The sequence below is a fragment of the Melanerpes formicivorus genome, unplaced genomic scaffold (assembly GCF_026170545.1).
Source record: "Melanerpes formicivorus ecotype bairdi unplaced genomic scaffold, bMelFor1.0.p_v2 SCAF_93, whole genome shotgun sequence".
Lineage (NCBI taxonomy): Eukaryota > Metazoa > Chordata > Aves > Piciformes > Picidae > Melanerpes > Melanerpes formicivorus.
The window spans coordinates 658,930-677,428 of record NW_027142445.1 but is presented as its reverse complement, the minus strand read 5'-3'; the positions used below and the strand labels follow the sequence as shown (position 1 = coordinate 677,428).

Below are 18,499 nucleotides of genomic sequence, written 5' to 3'. Positions count from 1 at the left end.
TCATTCCCTGGCTGGAGGCTGTCAGGGAATCCCAGCTGACTGACACCAGCTCACTGGGGGAATCCACAACCTCCCTGGGCAACCCCTTCCAGTGTCTCACCACCCTCCCTGGAGGTGTTCCAGGCCAGGCTGGCTGAGGCCCTGAGCAGCCTGTGCTGGTGGGAGCTGTCCCTGCCCGTGGCGGGGGCTGGAGCTGGCTGAGCTTTGAGGTCCCTTCCAACCTAAACCATTCCATGGATCTATGTTCCCAGATTTTCTGAAATAGGTTTGCAGTTTGGAAACAAAAGGCATTCAGAAGCTATCTCCTCCCTTATCTTCAGGTTCCATGTGATTCCCTTTGTCTGCCTTTCCCTCTCATGCAAGCTTTTTTTGTTGGCAATTCTTAGTCATTTCCTTCCTTCCTTCTCTCTCTGCAGTTCTCTCTCTTCTCCTCTCTGTTCCCCTCTGCCTTTCCCTTTCCTCTGTGATTTATTTGCAGGCAGGTTGCCTCTGATTTACTGGGTCTCTGCTTGTGGGATGATGTGACCTGGGTCACAACAACCCCGTGGGGAGCTACAGACCTGGGGATGTGTGGCTGGAAAGCTGCAACTCCGAGAGGGACCTGGGGGTGCTGGCTGGCACTCACTGAACAGGAGCCAGCAGTGCCTGGGGGGGCAGGAAAGCCACTGGCATCAGGAGCAGGGTGGGCAGCAGGGCCAGGAGGGCATCATCCCCCTGTGCTCAGCACTCATGAAGCCACACCTGGAGAGTTGTGTTTAGTTCTGGGTTCCCCCCTGCAGGAAGGACATGGAGGGGCTGGAGCCTGTCCAGAGCAGGGCAGCCAGGCTGGAGAAGGGGCTGGAGCCTGTCCAGAGCAGGGCAGCCAGGCTGGAGAAGGGGCTGGAGCCTGTCCAGAGCAGGGCAGCCAGGCTGGAGAAGGGGCTGGAGCCCCTGGGCTAGAGGAGGGCCGAGAGAACTGGGGGTGCTAAGCCCTGCCATGGAGGGATGTGGTGCAGAGCAGCAGCATGCAGGCAGTGCTGATGAGGGCCACGGGGCAGGCTGGGGCCAGAGCAAGCACAGGAAGGCAGGGCTGGTGGCACCCCAGCAGTTAATGTCACTTAGTGCTAGCGGTAAGGAAGCAGCTTGGCTCTGCCTCTCCATTGTTCCCTGCTCCGGGAATGTCAGCAGGCTTGGCCGGAAGCTTCCCGAGCTGTGCGCTCCCTTGGGCTGGTTCTGCCTCAGCTCTGGGGAGAGAGAGGGGGCAGGGAGGCAGCTTGGCAGTGGGGAGCAGGAAACAGAGGGGCAGGGATGGGGCTGTGCTGGGGGGAAAGGCTTCTGTGCTTCCTCTACAGCAAGTTATGGCATGGGGCTGGGACTGCACCCTGCACCGTCCCCCTGGGCGCTCGGTCAGGCTCATGTTGTGCTCTGCCAGGGCCCCGTGGGGCATCCTCTGCCCCTTCAGAGCTGGGACTGAACCCTCTGTGGCCACCCTCACCCTGCCCCTTGTGGGGGCCCTGTCCCTCCCGAGGTGCCGTTATCCACAGCGCCCCTCGGCTCCCCACGCAGCTCGGGGGGCTGGTTCCCAGCAGCTGGCATCCTTTCCAAATCTCTCTCTCCCCATCTGTTGTTATCAAGCCTCCTCTCTCCTTATTTTGCTTAATTTCTATCTTTTTCCTCTTGGCTGTCTCAGCCCTGCCTGTGTCTCTCTGCATATGCCCAAGCATTTGCTTTCGAGTGCCTCAGGCTGCTTCTTGCTGTTCTCTCCTCGCAGGAGTGAGAGCTTCCTGCCTGGGGAGAGGGTCCACATTCCCCAGGCATCTAGTGAGGAGTGCAGCACTCAGAGAAGTTTTCTGGTGGCCTCCCTGGGCAGTAGGTTTATTGCCACGACTCTGATGGCAATGGCAGAAGCTGGGGAGGTTGGGTTGGGCTCCTTGCCCTTGTCTCTCTCTGCCCATAGGCAGACCCTGCTCCTTGCCAGGGAGAACTCAAACCTTCTGGTGGCACTCAGCAGGGGCCTCCCATGTTGGGGGCATCAGAAATAATTCAGGATGGGGGTTTCAGGAATAGGCTCAGCTTCAGTTCAGGATGGCTTATTCACAGGTCCATACAATGGGTTGGGTTGGAAGGGACCTTAAAGCTCATCCAGCTCCAACCCCTGCCATGGGCAGGGACACCTCCCACCAGCCCAGGCTGCTCCAGGCCTTATCCAGTCCCAACTATTTTGAAGAGTTTCTTGGAAAGAGGCTTAAATCCTGTTGGGAAGGGCTGTTGGCAAGGTGGCATCAAGTGTCTGGCTGCTCTCACTCTAAATGTCTGACTTGAGCCTCACTGCTTGGGTGGTACCAGCCTGGCCTCTGCTCCTCTGCACTGCAGCTCTCCTGCTGTGGGGCCTGAGGAAGCCCTGAAGATGATCAGAGGCTGCAGAACCTCCCCCATGGGGCCAGGCTAGGAGAGTTGGGGCTGTTCAGCCTGGAGAAGAGAAGGCTCCAGGGAGACCTCAGAGCAGCTTCCAGTAGCTGAAGGGCTCCAGGAGAGCTGGGGAGGGACTCTGGACAAGGGCTGGGAGTGCCAGGATGAGGAACAATGGCTTTGAGCTGGGAGAGGAGAGACTGAGACTGGAGATGAGGAAGAAATTGTTGGCAGTGAGGGTGGGGAGACTCTGGCACAGGTTGCCCAGGGAGGCTGTGGCTGCCTCCTGCCTGGAGGTGTTCAAGGCCAGGCTGGCTGAGGCCCTGAGCAGCCTGTGCTGGTGGGAGGAGTCCCTGCCCATGGCAGGGGGCTGGAACTGGATGAGCTTTGAGGTCCCTTCCAACCTGAGCACTCCCTGAGTCTCTGCACTCAGGACACCTCTCAGCAGCGTCCTGGGAGGCTGTGTGGGGGCCGGGATGGCAGCGAGTCCCTGCCCGGCTCGCGGAGTGCCACCCCAGATGGATGCCCTGCTCGGTGGCAAGGCTGCTGCTGCATTCTAATTGCTGGCATCTCTCCTCGTTAGGGGTGTAATTGTGAGGAGCCGTTTGGTTTTGTATTGATAATTAGGGAGTGGAACAGATGGCGAAGGCTTAGTTTAAAGTAATGTGTCCATTACAGGAAAGCTGCAGCTCTGCACTCCCTGAGCTCAGCTCCCACGGCTCTGCTCCTCTCCTCGCCAGGGCTGCAGCCACGACAGCCTGGGCAGCTGCCTTCAGTGGTGCCTCAGGTCCTGAAGACTTCTCCAAGCAAGTGTCTCAGGCTCCCTCATTCACAGTCTGCACTGGGCTGGAAGGGACCCTCCAAGGGTATCCTGTCCAACCCCTGCAGCCCCAGGGACAGCTCCAGCTGGAGCAGGCTGCCCAGGGACACATCCAGGCTGAGCTTGGATGTCTGCAGGGATGGAGCCTCAGCCCCCTCCCTGGGCAGCCTGTGCCAGTGTCTCCCCAGCAGCCCTGTGCAGAACTTCCTCCTGGTGTCCAACCTGACTCTGTCCTGCTCCAGTTCCAAACCACAGCCCCCCGTCCTGTCCCCACAGCCCCTGGTGCACAGTCCCTCCCCAGCCTGCCTGCAGGATCCCTTCAGGTCCTGGCAGGCAGCTCTGAGGTCCCCCTGGAGCTTTCTCCTCTGCAGGCTGCACAGCCCCAGCTCCCTCAGCCTGTGCTCACAGCAGAGCTGCTCCAGCCCTTGGATCATCTCTGTGGCCTCCTCAGACCTCTCCCCAGCAGCTCTGTGTCCTTCTGCTGCTGGGGACACCACAACTGGAGGCAGGATTGGAGGGGAGATCTCAGCAGGGCAGAGCCCAGGGGCAGAATCCCCTCTGCTGCCCTGCTGCCCACACTGCTCTGGCTGCAGCCCAGCACACAGCTGCCTCTGGGCTGCAGGAGGGCACTGCCCACCACTACTTTCCTGTGGTTCTTGTCCATTTCTTTCTTTCTCTCTCTTGATTTCATTATTTTGAAGCTGCCCTCTTCAGTAGCTGCCATTGGTGCTGTGCTGCTGTCTTGCTGCTTTCTCCTCAGCCTGGAGCTTCTGGGGTGGAACCGAACAGCAGGGAAGGGCTGAGACCTTGGGAGGATGCTGCCAGGATGGACCCTGGTGGGTGTCAGCTCAAAGAGAGCTGCTCCTTGTGTGCTGCTGCCCTACACTGTGGCTGTTCTTCACCACAGCTGCATCCCTCTGTCAGTGCCCTGCTGCAAACCAAAACCTGCCCGAGGCTGCAAGTTGCAGCTGTGTGGAACAGGAAAAGAGATGGTGGTGAAAGTCTCTCCTGAACCAGCCCGTGCAAGATAAGTGCCTCCTGGCACTGATCATGCCTTTATTTACTTGAGTGGGGGTCAGCCAGGTCTGGGTTCCAGTCCAGCTGCAGTCCCTGCATCACTCTGTGCTCTGCTGTGCCTCAGTTTCCCCTGCAGGGAGAAGAACCAAGCATTTAGGGGGGCTCTGAGCAGCTCTCCCCATGCAGTCTCACTGGAGGGGGCAGCAGGAGGTCCTTGTGTGGCCTTTTGCTTCCACCTGGGCACATCAGCCTGCGTGTGTGAAGGGCTGTGGTGAGGCTCAGTGGCTGCCTCACCAGGAGCAGGGCTGCTTGCAAGGGAAGGAAGCCTTGGTGGTGGTGCTGGTGGGAAGGTGCAGGGGGGTGGGAGTAGAAGCTTGCTGGAGGTCTGGAGCACAAGCCCCCAGCTCTGAGCCGAGGGAGGAGCTGCAGCTGGGATTTGGTTTTAGCTGGCTTCTGAAGAGATACCAAAGTAAGAGAGGGGCAAGGAAGGTGGTGAGGGGTCTGGAGAACAAGGCTGGGGAGGAGCAGCTGAGGGACCTGGGGCTGCTTAGCGTGGAGAAGAGGAGGCTGAGGGAGACCTCATTGCTCTCTCCCTGAGAGGAGGCTGGAGCCAGGTAGGGGTTGGGCTCTTCACTCTAGTAACTAGTGACAAGAGGGGAGGAAATGGCCTCAAGTTGCACCAGGGGAGGGTTAGGTTGGACACGAGAAGAAACTTCTTGACTGAAAGGGTTCTCAAAGCCTGGCACAGGCTGCCCAGGGAGGTGGCTGAGTCCCCATCTCTGGAGGTCTATGAAAGAAGCAGAGATGCCAAGGCCATGGTTAGTCCCAGCCTTGGCAGAGTTGGAGACTGGTTGGAGCTGCTCCTGAAGAGCTTTCCAGCCCAGATGACTCTGTAAATCTCAACAGGAAGGGGCTGAAACTGTACCAAGTGGCAATGTGCTGTGGCAGCGTGCAGGCCACCCTGCCCTTCTGCTCCCTGCGGGCACCGAGGGTGAGACATCTGCTCTGTAGGAGCGCTGCGAGCAGGAGCAGGCTGCCACCGGGCAAGGCACATGCCTCGCTGGTGCCCTGGGCTTCGAGGCATGCCGGGAGCCAGCTCCACAGGCACCTCCTCACGCTCCGAGGGCTACTGCGCTGCCACCCCCCGCGCCTTGCGCTGCCCCCGCGGTTCTCCGCGGGCCTGGTCATCAGCCGGGGCAGGGACCTGGGGATGTTTGTCGCTGCTGGCAGGGTGGGGAGCTCCCGGTGACGGTTCCCGTGCCGGGGCAGCCAGCACAGGGCGTGCCGGGAAGGGGAACCAGAGCCGCATTTCCCTCCGGGGATCGTCGCAGCGGCCGCGGGGGCTCACGGCAGCCCTCGGGCGGCAGCTCCGCTTCCAGGGCTGGCTTTGGTTTCCTGACTCGTAACTCCTCCGGTCGCACCTCTTGTCTTGGTGCCGCCCCGGGTACGGGACAGCGGGGAGGGCAGCGGGGCCCCTCGGCTCTGCCAGCCCGGGGCAGCGCATCTCCTGCTGCCGCCTGGGAGAGCCAGGGGAGGGGAGGACATCAATCTGCGAGCCTGCCTGCTGCGAACAAACAAATGCAACCTGGAGGGGGCTGCCCATCTGTCTCTGTCTGTTGTTGCTCTCGCTGTTCTGCTTGTTGTGTTTTATTGGTTGGTGTTTGGGTTGTTTCGTTTCGTTTTGTTTTTGTTTTCAGGAGGATAAACCCCGCGCAGTGTCAGCTGTGTGCCACGGACAGCGCTGGGGTTGGAAGGGACCTCTGCACGTCCCTCTGCCGGGAGACTTCTCCTGAGGGTGTCTGAGACAGGCCAAGGGGGAATGGTTTGGAGCTGAGGCAGAGCGGGGTCGGACTGGAGCTGAGGGAGAAGTTCTTCAGCGCCAGGGTGCTGAGACTCTGGCACAGGTTGCCCAGGGAGGCTGTGGCTGCCTCCTGCCGGCGGGGGTGAGACCTTGAGCAGCCAACTCTAGCTGAGAGGTGTCCCTGCCCATGGCAGGGGGCTGAGGTCCCTTCCAAGCTGAGCCATTCCAGGATCATCCAATGCCAAGGCAGGGTCGCCTAAGCCAAGATCACACAGGAACACATCCAGAGGGGTTTGGGATGCCTCCAGAGATGGAGACCTCACCATTCAGGGGTAGCAGGGTGCCTGCTGCTCTCTCCCTGAGCAGCTCCAAGGCTGCTCTGTGAAGGCAGCTGAAGGTCTGCCCTGTGGCTGTGTGCTCCCAGGGTCATGGAGGACTTTGGCAGTAACCAGTTTGCTTTTCTTGCTTCCCCAGAGACCTTGATGGACACGAGGACGGCGACGGCCGAGCTGGGCTGGACTGCCAACCCTCCTTCAGGGGTAAGTGCCACTTGTCCAGCTGAGCCTTGTGCCAGCTCGGGGGCTTCATCTCTCTGCCTCAAAACACTGGTGGGCATCTGAGGAAGTCCCAGTGGGAGCAGCAGTGCCCCGTGGGGTGGCCAGGGCACTGCCATGCTGAGATGTGTGGCTGCTCCAGGGCTGGTCCCAGGCTCTCATTCGATATGGAGCTCTCCTGGCCTCCCCATGTGCTCTCTGCAGCTACCTGAAAGGACACTGTGGAGAGGCTGCTGCTGGTCTCTTCTCACAGGCCATTAGTGACAGAGCAAGAGGGGATGGCCTCAACCTGGTAGGTTTAGACTGGACAGTAGGTAAAGATTTTCTCATGCAGAGTGGTCAAGGATTGGAATGTCCTGCCCAGGGAGGTGGTGGAGTCCCCAAGGCTGACTGTGTTTGAAGGTGGTTTGGATGTGGTGCTTGGGGCTATGGTTTAGGGGTGACCCCTGTGGAGTAGGGGGCTGGGCTGGACTTGGTGATCCTGAGGGTCTCTTCCAGCCTGAATGTTTCTGTGATCTCCCCTCCTGTGCCTGTCCTCCTCCCAGGTGAAGGGTCTGTCCCCAGCTCGTGCCTTGCCTCTCCCTGTGCCAGAAGCCTTTGTAATTAGGCAGCATTAGCAGGCTCCAAGCAGCTTTCATACCTGGAACATCATCCATAATTGCACTCGGCAGTGCTCTTCCCTGGCTATTAATGTCACTTTTATGAAGTAATGAGGAACAAAACACCCTCAGGCACTTAAAACATCTTTTTTATATCATACCAGCCTTTGAGGAATGGAAGCATAAAATAACCTGACTCACATTCCCCTGGCAGATAAAGTGAGAGACAAGCTAGGGAGGAGAGGAGTGCTGGTGGGGGAAGATGCCAGCTGATGGATGGACAGGCAGCTGGGTGGGCAAGGATGGGCACAGCAGCAAGGGCTGTCCTGGGGCCTCCAGGATGTGGCACTAAAGGGAAAGGATGCCAGCTTGTGTCTTTGTTAGAATGTGACTGGCTTGGCCACACTGCCACCGAAGCTGAACCAGACATGCAGTGGGCACAAAGTCCTCTGCAGTTGTGCCAGAGGCCCTTCAGACCTGGGACCTGGCCATTGAACTGCTTTGGAAGAAACCTGGGCCCAGGTAAACTGCTGGCAAAATGCAGGAGGGTCACAGGCAGGTGGTGGAGATGAGGCATAAAGAGCTGCCTGTAGCTGCTGCCTTGGGTAGCTCACATGAGGCAGGTGAGGAGCTCCTGTCCCAGGGCACAGAGGCTCTGTAGCACACATCCCTGCATCCCTCTCTGCACAGCTAAGCCTCACCCTCTTGACAGATACTGCTGAGTCTTCTCCTTTGCAGGAGCACCTCTGAGGTCTTCCACAAAATACTTTAAACTCCCAGGCCCAGAGCTGCAGAGCTGGGCTGGGGCATAAGTGGAAGAGTGTGACCTCCACTGTGCAGTCCACTTGCTCCTGCTGGGCTGCTCTGGGTGGGTGCAGAGCATCTGTGGTTGCCCTGGGGCCAGGGCTGTTGGGCATCTCTGGCAGGGATGTGGGCAGTGGCTACAAAGATGCTGAGGGGTTTGGAATGTCTCTGAGGGGGAGAGGCTGAGAGAATTGGGGGGTTAGTCTGGAGGAGTGCAGCCTGAGGGGGAACTCATCAGTGCTGATCAATACTTCAAGGGTGGATGTCAGGAGGATGGGACCAGGCTTTGATCAGTGGTGCCCAGGGACAGGGCAATGGGCAGTGTGTACAAACCTGAACTTCAGAAGCTCATCTGAGCATGAGGAGGAACTTCTTTGATTGAAGGGTGGCTGCCCAGAGAGGTGGTGAAGTCTCCATCTCTGGAGACATTCAGAGCCCACTTGGACACATTCTCTAGGTGACCTTCCCTTGGCAGGGAGGTTGGACTGGATGACTTTCAGAGGTCCCTTCTGACCCCCAGCATTCTGTGATTCTGTGGCAAGGTGTTTTAGCATCATCTGGGAGCGATGGTGAGAGGCATGCAGGGGCAGCAGGGTGATGGTTTCCTCTGGCCATGGCGTTTGTTCTGCATGTGCCTCACATCATGCATCCATGACCACGTTCCTGGGCCCCTCTGGAGCTTTGGGATTCTCCTTGAAGAAAGATGTTGAGATGCTGGAAGGTGTCCAGAGAAGGGCAGTGAGGCTGGGGAGGGGTCTGGAGCACAGCCCTGTGAGGAGAGGCTGAGGGAGCTGGGGTTGCTTAGCCTGGAGAAGAGGAGGCTCAGGGGAGACCTTCTTGCTCTCTCCAACTCCCTGAAGGGAGGTTGTAGCCAGGTGGGGGTTGGTCTCTTCTCCCAGGCACCAGAACAAGAGGACACAGTCTCAAGCTATGCCAGGGGAGGTTTAGGCTTGGTTTTAGAAAGAAGCTCTTCAGAGATTGCCCAGGGGAGGGGGGATGGCAGCATGCCTGGAGGTGTTTAAGAAGAGGCTGGCTGAGGCACTCGGTGCCGGGGTCTGGCTGGTTGGTTAGGGTTGGGTGGTTGGTTGGACTCGGTGATCCTGGAGGTCTCTTCCCACCTGGCTGATTCTGTATCATCTCTGTGCCTCTCCCGCCTCCTCCCCGCAGTGGGAAGAGGTCAGCGGCTACGACGAGAACCTGAACACCATCCGCACCTACCAGGTGTGCAACGTCTTCGAGCCCAACCAGAACAACTGGCTGCTGACCACCTTCATCGGGCGGCGCGGCGCCCACCGCGTCTACGCCGAGCTGCGCTTCACCGTGCGCGACTGCAGCAGCCTGCCCAACGTGCCCGGCTCCTGCAAGGAGACCTTCAACCTCTACTACTACGAGACCGACGCCGTCGTGGCCACCAAGCAGGCCGCCTTCTGGACCGAGGCGCCCTACCTGAAGGTGGACACCATCGCCGCTGACGAGAGCTTCTCCCAGGTGGACTTCGGGGGCAGGCTGATGAAGGTGAACACGGAGGTGCGGAGCTTCGGGCCCCTGACCCGCAGCGGCTTCTACCTGGCCTTCCAGGACTACGGGGCCTGCATGTCGCTGCTCTCCGTCAGGGTCTTCTTCAAGAAGTGCCCCAGCGTGGTGCAGAACTTTGCCATCTTCCCCGAGACCATGACGGGCGCCGAGAGCACCTCGCTGGTGACGGCGCGCGGCACCTGCATCGCGCACGCCGAGGAGGTGGACGTGCCCATCAAGCTCTACTGCAACGGCGACGGCGAGTGGATGGTGCCCATCGGGCGCTGCACCTGCCGGCCCGGCTACGAGCCCGAGAACAACGTGGCCTGCAGAGGTGAGCGCTGCGGGGCTGAGCCGCTGCCCCCAGAGCAGCTCCCGGGGCCGGCGCCTGGGGCAGGTCTGCTCCCTGCCCTTCGCCTGCCCACGAGTGGTTTCTGCTCGGGGGTGGGCAAGGATCCAGAGAGTCATAGATCTCGGAGTGGGTTGGGCTGGAAGGGGCCTTAAGGATGCTCTAGTCCCTGCCCCCTGGGCAGGGACACCTCCCACCGGCACAGGCTGCCCAGGGCCTCATTCAGCCTGGCCCTGAATACCTCCAAGCAGAGGGCAGCCACAGCCCCCCTGGGCAGCCTGTGCCAGGCTCTCCCCACCCTCACTGCCAACAATTTTGTCCTCATCTCCAGTCTCAGTCTCTCCTCTCCCAGCTCAAAGCCATTGTCCCTCAGCCTGACACTCCCAGCCCTTGTCCAGAGTCCCTCCCCAGCTCTCTTGGAGCCCCTTCAGGTGCTGGAAGGCTGCTCTGCGGTCTCCATGGCACCTTCTCTTCTGCAGGACGCTGCCCTTGCCAAGGGTCAGGGAGCAGGAGGCTGCAGGTTGTGAGGTTTAGCACTTTCCTGGTTCTCTGTTTGACTTCTGCCTCCTTGGGGGGGCTGTGTGCCTGTGCCTCACTCACCTGCTGGCTTCACCTCACAGGGATGCTGCCAGGAGGCTCCTGGGAGGCAACGTGCGCCTGACATCTGCTCAAAGCCTTCATCAACCTGATCTGAGCCACTTAACAAGCCTGGGGGAATTGTCACCAAGGAGAGAGGAAAATAGAGCTAGGAGAGCACAAAACTCCCTTTGGTATTTCCAGGCGGAGAAAATGGCTTCGCTCCTGCGCCTGGGGACGGAAATAGAGCGGAGTGGTTGAGCTCCCAGCCCTCTCCCAGCCCTTCCACCCCCGGGATGGGGCTGTGCCTGGCAGGGGGGGTTCAGGCTGGAGCAGTTCTGTGCTGCCAGCAGGCCTGGGGGCTGCTGAGGGCTTCTCTGAGGCTGGCTCGGAGCAGCGGTGCCTGGCTGCCCGCCGACAGCGTGGGCATGGCACAGCCTTCACCTGCCCTGAAGGAGGATTGGTGTGGTTTGGGGTCGGGGCACGGGGCATGTTGCCACCACAAGGCTGAGAAATGGGGGTGGGAGGGAAGGACCTGTCTGGCACCGAGGGTCATGGAGGTGTTGGGTAGGAGAACCCAGAACCCAGGGCTCAAACTGTGGCCTCAGTAGTGCCCAGCCCAGGAGCACAATCCCTGCCCTGCTCCTGCTGCCCACACCACTGCTGCTCCAGGCCAGGCTGCTGCTGCCCTTCTTGCCCACCTGGGCAGCCCCTGGCTCATGTTCAGCTGCCGTCACCCAGCTGCCCCAGGTCCTTTTCTTCTGGGCAGCTTTGCAGTGCTGATGGGGTGGTTGTGACCCAAGTGCCTGGCACAGGGTTGGACTTGGTGCTCTTGGATGTCTTTTCCAGCCTTAATGACTCTGAGTCTGCTGTGTGAGAGTCTCTGTCATGTTGCTGTGGCTGGGGCTTGGTGCTGCAGGCCTGCCTGCTTCAGGGAAGTGGTGCTGCTCACAAGCCCCATGGCACTGCCTCCTCGGTGCCCTTTGGCACCTGGTGCCTGCTGGAGCCGTGGGTCAGCGTGGGCTGAGGCTGTTGCTGAATGCAACATGAATAATTCACGTGCTGTGGTAGCCTGGGCTCCATTCAGGGTGATATTAAATCCATTTGTCTTGCCCTGCCCCATCCCTCAGCCTTGCTTTGTGGTTTCCATGCCTGGTCAAGGTGCAATGCAGCAGTGTCCTGGGGGGGAGGAGAAGCAGGAGCAGGGCTCACTGGGTGGGGGAGGAAATGCCTGGGGACCTTGGAGGAGCAGGGTGGGTGGATTTTGCTTGCTCTCCTCCAGAGAGATCATTAAACCCTTTCTCTGCTGGTGTGTGAAGCCTAATGATGGAAGTCAGCTTTGTGCTGGGTTTTCACTTTGTGTTTCTAAACCCAGGGAGGGGAGAGGTGAGAGAGCAGCCTTGCTGCTTCCTGGGCTGGGCTGGCTTTCCATTTCCCCCTCCTGGCAAAACTCTTGGCCTGGGCTGGGCAGGAGCCTCCCAGTTGCTGTGGCTCTGGATAATGAACCTCCCTGCTTGCTGCCAGGATCTGCAGAGCGGAGCTAGCAGGGAAACAACAGCAGAAAGCCACCACCAGCACAGCACCAAGTAAGCACAGAGCTGGGCTGCCCTGCCTGCCATGCAGAGCCTGCTGCCTCGGCTCCTGGGCATCCCTGGCTTGCTGCAAGGCAGCTGACCCCCACCTCACCCCTGTCCAGGTGCCCTGCTGCTGCTGAGCCATGCCCCAGGCTGTGCCCAGCCTTTGCCAGAGCTCCGTGGGTGGCACGGACTGGCACAGGCTGCCCAGGGAGGTGGTGGAGGCCCCATCCCTGAAGATGTTTAAGGTCAGACTGGATGTGGCCCTGGGCAGGCTGCTCTAGCTGGAGGTGTCCCTGCTGCCGGGGGTTGGACCTTGGAGGGTCCCTTCCAAGCTGATGCAGTCTGTGAAGCTCTCTCCTCTCACTGGGAACCAGGGATAGAGGAGAGGAAATGGCCTCAGGATGCCCCAGGCCAGGTTCAACTTGGACATCAGAATAAACTTCTTGACTGAGAGGGTTCTCCAAGCCTGGCACAGGCTGCCTTGGGGGGTGGCTGAGTGTCTACCCCTGGAGGTGTTCCCAGAGGCAGAGCTGTGGTGCTGAGGCCATGGCTGAGCCCCAGCCCTGGCAGAGGTAGGGAATGGTTGGAGTGGATGAGCTGAAAGGGCTTTTGCAACCCAAAGGCTTCTGTGATCCTGTGAGCAGGTTCCTGTCTCCTTCTCCCATCCTGCATCAGCCCAAGCTGCTCTCCCCAGCTGGGCTGCACTGGAAGGCAGCAGCTCCCCCATCTCCCCTCCCAGCTTCCCCATCTCCCCTCCCAGCTTCCCCATCTCCCCTCCCAGCTTCCCCATCTCCCCTCCCAGCTTCCCCATCTCCCCTCCCAGCTCTCCTCTCTCTCCCATCTCCAGGCTCTCTTTCTGGCTCCCCCAGCTCTTGGGGTGGTGGTGCTGGAGGGGTGGTGGGATGCTGCCCTTTGTTTGCAGGGCCTTTTGCCTTTGCCTGGCAGCAGTCTCCCAGCTTCCACCACTGGGTGGAACAGGCAGCCCAGTTTTACCAGCATGGTGCTGCCAGGGAGCAGCTCTTCCAACCAGAGATCCTCCAAAAGAGAGAGAAAGGAGAGGAGCAGAAGTGTGGCTTTCATTCTGCCTTCCCGCAGTGATTCCTTAATGCAGGCATCCATTACCCTCTGTAATAATTCAGCAAGGAGCATGTCCAGGAAAACCTTGTTAAGTGTTGGTTTAATGAGTGTGATGGCTTTTAATGGGTGTCCTAATTAGGCTTTATTAGACAGAGTGTTCCTGTGGTGGCTTTGGCCCCTTCTCTGTCCCCAGCCCTGCAACCATCGCTCTGTGCCTCTGGCCCCAGAGATTTGCTCTGGCTCTGGCTCATCCCTGGCACCCAAACCCCTCCAGAGAAGGAATCACAGAACTGTTTGGGTGCAGGAAGCCATTAAGGGTCCAAGATCATCTAAGGTCAACCTCCAACCCAGCACCACCATGGCCACCAAACCCTGTCCCCAGCTGCCATGGCCACAGGTTTCTTGGTCACCTCCAGGGCTGGGGACTCCACCACCTCCCTGGGCAGCCTCTGCCAGTCCCTGACCACTCTGGCAGCAAAGACATTTTTCCTCCTCTCCAACCTCAAGCTCCCCTGGCTCAGTTTCAGGAGTAACCTGGGAAAATTCCCTGGGCAAGGCATAAGAGGGGGCTGGGCTGCTCCAGCCAGACCTCTGTGGCCTCGGAGGGGCTGGGGGCTGGCCCCAGAGCTCTGTTGTGTGCCTTTATTGTTCTGTCTGCCACTTTTTTCCCCACTCCTCATCTTGTACCCTGGACCATTTATGTGTTTCCCCTCCCCATAATGAGAACTTTTGAGGCTCCTATTGATTCCAGTCTTAAAAGAGGAAGAAAAATGCCCTCCTTGATGTTTTTTCTAATACTTTTCCTTCCCCAAGGGTCTTTTCATGAGCCTGTTTACAAACAGGGGCATAAATCTGCTTCCAAAGCCTTGGCTGCTTAATGGCCCAGCCAGGAAGGCTTTTACAGTACTGAAATGCTTGGAAAAACCTCATTTGTTTGGGGGAGCTGCCAGAGTGCAGAGCTCCATCTGACCTTGCAGGGGCTGCTGTGGGCACAGCTCCATGAGAGAGTGGTCAGGGACTGGCCCAGGCTGCCCAGGGAGGTGGTGCAGTCCCCAGCCCTGGAGGTGTGCAAGAAGCTGCAGCTGTGGCTCTGCAGGATGCAGTTTAGGGGCCATGGCAGTTGGGTTACTGTTGGACTGCAGGACCTTGAAGGCCTTTTCCAACCTGCATGATCCTGTGCGATCTACTCCAGGTGCTCCTGCTCCGGCAGGGGCTGGGACTGGATGATCTCCAGAGGTCCCTTCCAGCCCCTGCCCTGCTGGGTGTCATTCAGGGAGCATTTCTAACCTCTCCCACTTACATCAGCCTGGGGGACCCAGCCCTCAGCTCAGAGCCATCATGTCAGAGGCCCTTTGCTCTCTGGCCGGAGCAGGGATTGTTCTCTGCACAATGGGGGAGCCACGAGGAAGCGCCGGCTCCGGCCGTGTCCGGCAGCTCCATTGTTCCCTCCCTGGCTGCCAGCAGCCAGCACCTGGCAAAGCCTCTGACTCAGCCCAGGGTGACTGGGAGCCTCTCTGGACCTTTGGCCCTTTTGTGCCGTGTTTTGGGGGTGTTGGTTGGCTGCTTTGGGCTCTGTGTTGTTTGCTCTCCCCTGGCAGCGGTGCCAGCCGGCTGCGCTCTGCTTGCCAGGGCAGGAGGCTCTCACCCAGCGCCAGGGCTGGGCAGCTCTTCAGCAGCCAGCAGCCTTCCCATCCAGAGGGATTACAGACAGGTTGGGTTTGACCCCAGCTGGGGGCTGATCAGTTTCTTAACGCTAGGAGGTGTTTTTTTAACTGCAGCTGGCTACTGATCACAGCCTGGCAGGGGCTGGAAGGGACCTCTGGAGAGCACCCAGTCCAAGCCCTGCCAGAGCAGGGCACCCAGCTCAGGTTGCACAGGAATGCAATGTCCAGGGGGGGTTGGAAAGGCTCCAGAGCAGGAGACTGCACAACCTCTCTGGGCAGCCTGCTCCAGGGCTCTGCCACCCTCACACCAAAGAAGTTTCTCCTCCTGTTCAAGTGAAACCTGCTGGCTTCTGGTTTGTGGCTGCTGCCTCTCCTCCTGCCACTGCCACCTCTGGCAAGAGCCCAGCCCCATCCCCCTGACCAGCATTGGTGTCAGGAGGACATTGATCAACCAGTGTTGATCAGCACTGATCAGATGCCCTCTGAGGCTGCTCTGCCCCAGGCTAAGCACCCCCAGCTCTCAGCCTCTCCTCAGATCAGAGCTGCTCCAGGCCCCTCAGCAGCTCAGTGGCTCTGTGCTGGACTCTCTCCAGCAGCTCTTTGTCCTTCCTGAGCTGGGGAGCCCCCAGCTGGATGCAGTACTGCAGATGAGGCCTCAGCAGGACAGAGTAAATAGGGAGGAGAACCTCCCTCGACCTGCTGGCCACACTCTTCTTGCTGGCCACGATGCCCTTGGCTTTCTTGGCCACGAGGGTACATTGGTGGCTCAATGGAATCCTGTTGGCCACTGGTGGTGCCACATCCTTCCCTGCACTTGAGGTTTTCCAGCAGGCCAGCCCCAGGCTGTACTGCTGCAGAGGTTGTTCCTCCCCAGAGGCAGGACTCTGCACTTCTCCTGGTTGGACTTCATTGCTTCATCCAGGCTGCTGCCCCTTGTCCTGCTTTCCCCTGGCTGCCAGGGAGCTTGGCATGGGTTGGACTCACCAGCCAGGACCTGGGGCACTGTGAGTAGGTGCAGAGGAAGGAGGGAGCCCCCCAGGGTGAGGGAAAAAGCAAAGCAGTGAGCAGAGATTCCTGAGAGGTGAATTTTCTACCCCCTGCCAAGCCCTGTGTCTGGAGCTGGGGTTGTTGGGCAGCTGGATGGTGCCAAATGGAGAGGTGCCCTGGCTGGTAGCTGCCAGAGGAGGGCTTTTGTCACCCCTGTGTGTCAGAGATGGCTGAGAGCAGGAGTGCAGGGATCATTCATGCTCTTCAGTGAGGTTGGGAGGAGGGCTGAGGAGCCCTGGCAGGATCCATCCATCTTTGGCCAGGCAGCATGGCAGGGGCTGGGCAGGGTCAGAGAGGCATGGCAGGAGCTGGGCAGGGTCACAGAGGCATGGCAGGGGCTGGGCAGGGTCACAGAGGCATGGCAGGAGCTGGGCAGTGCTGTGTGCCTGCCTGATCCTGCTGCTTTTGCCCCCAGACTGCAGCCTGCATCCTCGGTGTCCCCAACACACCGAGGGGATTGCACTCCCGGAGCGTTTTGCAGGCTGTGGTGGTGCTGGGGCCCTGCAGCCGCGGGGCTGTCCCTCCGGACGGTGCAGCCCTCCCGGAGCTGGCAGGAGGCGCAGCCTCCCCCGCCGCTGGCCGCTGCCTCCCCCGCCGCTGGCCGCAGCCTCCTCCGCCGCTGCCTCCCCCGCCGCTGGCCGCAGCCTCCTCCGCCGCTGGCCGCAGCCTCCCCCGCCGCAGCCTCCCCCGCCGCTGGCCGCAGCCTCCCCCGCCGCTGGCCGCAGCCTCCCCCGCCGCTGGCCGCAGCCTCCCCCGCCGCTGGCCGCTGCCTCCCCCGCCGCTGGCCGCAGCCTCCCCCGCCGCTGGCCGCTGCCTCCCCCGCCGCTGGCCGCAGCTTGCAGCGTGCTGGGCGCTTGTCTGCCTGCATGGAGAGCAGCTCGCAGGGCTTCTGCCTGCCTGCAGGGCGGGGAGGGGAGAGCTGCCTTCCTCTAACGGGGGAGAAGCCATCTGGAGGCTGAAAAACTGAAGAGCTGCTCTTGGCTGGTTTGGTTTGGGGTTTGTTTGGTTTTGTTTTCCCCTTGTTGTTCTTTTTTTTTCCCCTGGGTGTGCTTAAAGCTAAATCCATTTCACTCCAAGGTATCTGCCACATGTGCAAGGGGCTTCCAGCAAGTGCCTCCTCCCTCTTCTGGGGGGTTTCATGGAGAGGTGCTGAGCCTCCTGCAGACAGTTTGGGTTTAGGAGCCAGGCTGCCTTCTTAATGATGAAATTGATTGCAGAAAAGGGAGGGGAAGGGAGGGGGAATGGCCTCGAATCCTTTTGCAGGGGGCTGCAGTTCCTCTTTTGTTTGCAGGCTGTGGTGTCCTCAAACTCCTTCTCTCCTCTCCTCCTCCTTTTCTCTCTCTCCTTTGGCTAAAGCTTCCCTGAGAGAGCAGTTACAAAGTGCAAGCTGGTGCTAACCGAGAGGATTTAGCCTGGAGAGTGGAGTGCGTGGACACCCACCAGCCTCACAGCTGTCTGTGGGGTGTCTGGTGTCTGTCTGGTGATGATGGCTTGTCTTGGGCAGCAGGATGTCACCCATCAGCACAGCATCAGCACCCCAAGCCTTTTGGGGCTAAGAGGGACAGCTCTGGCCTGCAGTCACAGCATCACAGCAGGCCAGGGGTTGGAAGGGACCTCTGAAGGTCATCCAGTCCAAGCCCCTGCCAGAGCAGGGCACCCAGAACACATCCAGGTGGGGCTGGAAGGTCTCCAGAAAAGGAGACTCCACCACCTCTGGGCAGCCTGCTCCAGCCCTGTGGGGCACTGCAAGCTGGTTGCCACCCCTGACATCACCCCTCAGGTCCCCAGACCTCTGGTAGTGGCCTCTTACTGCTGAGTTTCAGCAGCCCCCTAAAGGTGCTCCCTCCCACCCTTAAACATCTGTGTCACCCTGGGAAAGGGGTCCTGCTGCAAACCCTTGCCTCCAGCTGTGCTGTGCCTCCAGCTGTGCTCTGTCCCCTGTGCTCAGGTAGTCCAGAGGCAGCTTTGGGGTGGTTGAGCGCTGAGCACTCAGCCCCAGCGAGCGGCAAAGCCATCCAGCATCACTGCCAGGTTTTATGCCTCATCATTTACAAACACACCCCTGGTGCTTAAACATGTGGAAACAGATCGTTAAGCACATCATTAATCTTCCCCTGCCCACCTAATCAACAATCAATTCCTCCTGCTGGAGCCTGGGGTGATGCAGCTCTCAAGGCAGCCCTGGCGGAAGGGAGAGCCGAGGCCAAGCCTTGTCCCCTGCTCACCACAACCCTGCAGCAGCTCCAGACCTGGCTGGCTCTGGGAAGCCTTCCTGCAGCAGCTCCAGACCTGGCTGGCTCTGGGAAGCCTTCCTGCAGCAGCTCCAGACCTGGCTGGCTCTGGGAAGCCTTCCTGCAGCAGCTCCAGACCTGGCTGGCTCTGGGAAGCCTTCCCGCAGCAGCTCCAGACCTGGCTGGCTCTGGGAAGCCTTCCTGCAGCAGCTCCAGACCTGGCTGGCTCTGGGAAGCCTTCCTGCAGCAGCCCTCAAGTCCAGGCCAAGGCTGAGCTTGCCCTTGTTGGGCAGAGGCACTGACTGGTGCCCCCAGGGCTGGAGTTCTGCCTGAGCCTCTCAGCCAGGCTGGGGTTGCCCAGCAGGAGGGTGGATCCCATGCTCTGTGGTCTCTGTCAGGCTCTGCTGCCATCCAGCATGACCTGGGCAGGCTGGGCAGCTGGCTGGGCAGAAACACTGGAGTCCAGCCAGGGTAAGTGTC

At 59.9% G+C, this 18,499-nt stretch overlaps 1 protein-coding gene across 5 annotated transcripts in view; it reads left to right on the top strand.

Moving 5' to 3' along the window:
• EPHB1 (EPH receptor B1) overlaps window positions 1-18,499 on the top strand; it is a 67,148-nt gene that overhangs the window by 16,167 nt on the left and 32,482 nt on the right. For 2 of the 5 annotated variants that reach the window (XM_068165859.1, XM_068165860.1), the window contains exons 2-3: window positions 6,501-6,565; window positions 9,151-9,832. In XM_068165859.1, the coding sequence (XP_068021960.1) occupies window positions 6,501-6,565; window positions 9,151-9,832 (747 nt within the window). Of the gene's footprint in view, window positions 1-5,616; window positions 5,670-6,500; window positions 6,566-9,150; window positions 9,833-10,467; window positions 10,927-11,947; window positions 11,984-18,499 lie in introns of those variants that run through there. The other 3 variants (XM_068165863.1, XM_068165862.1, XM_068165861.1) reach the window with 3 other exon arrangements.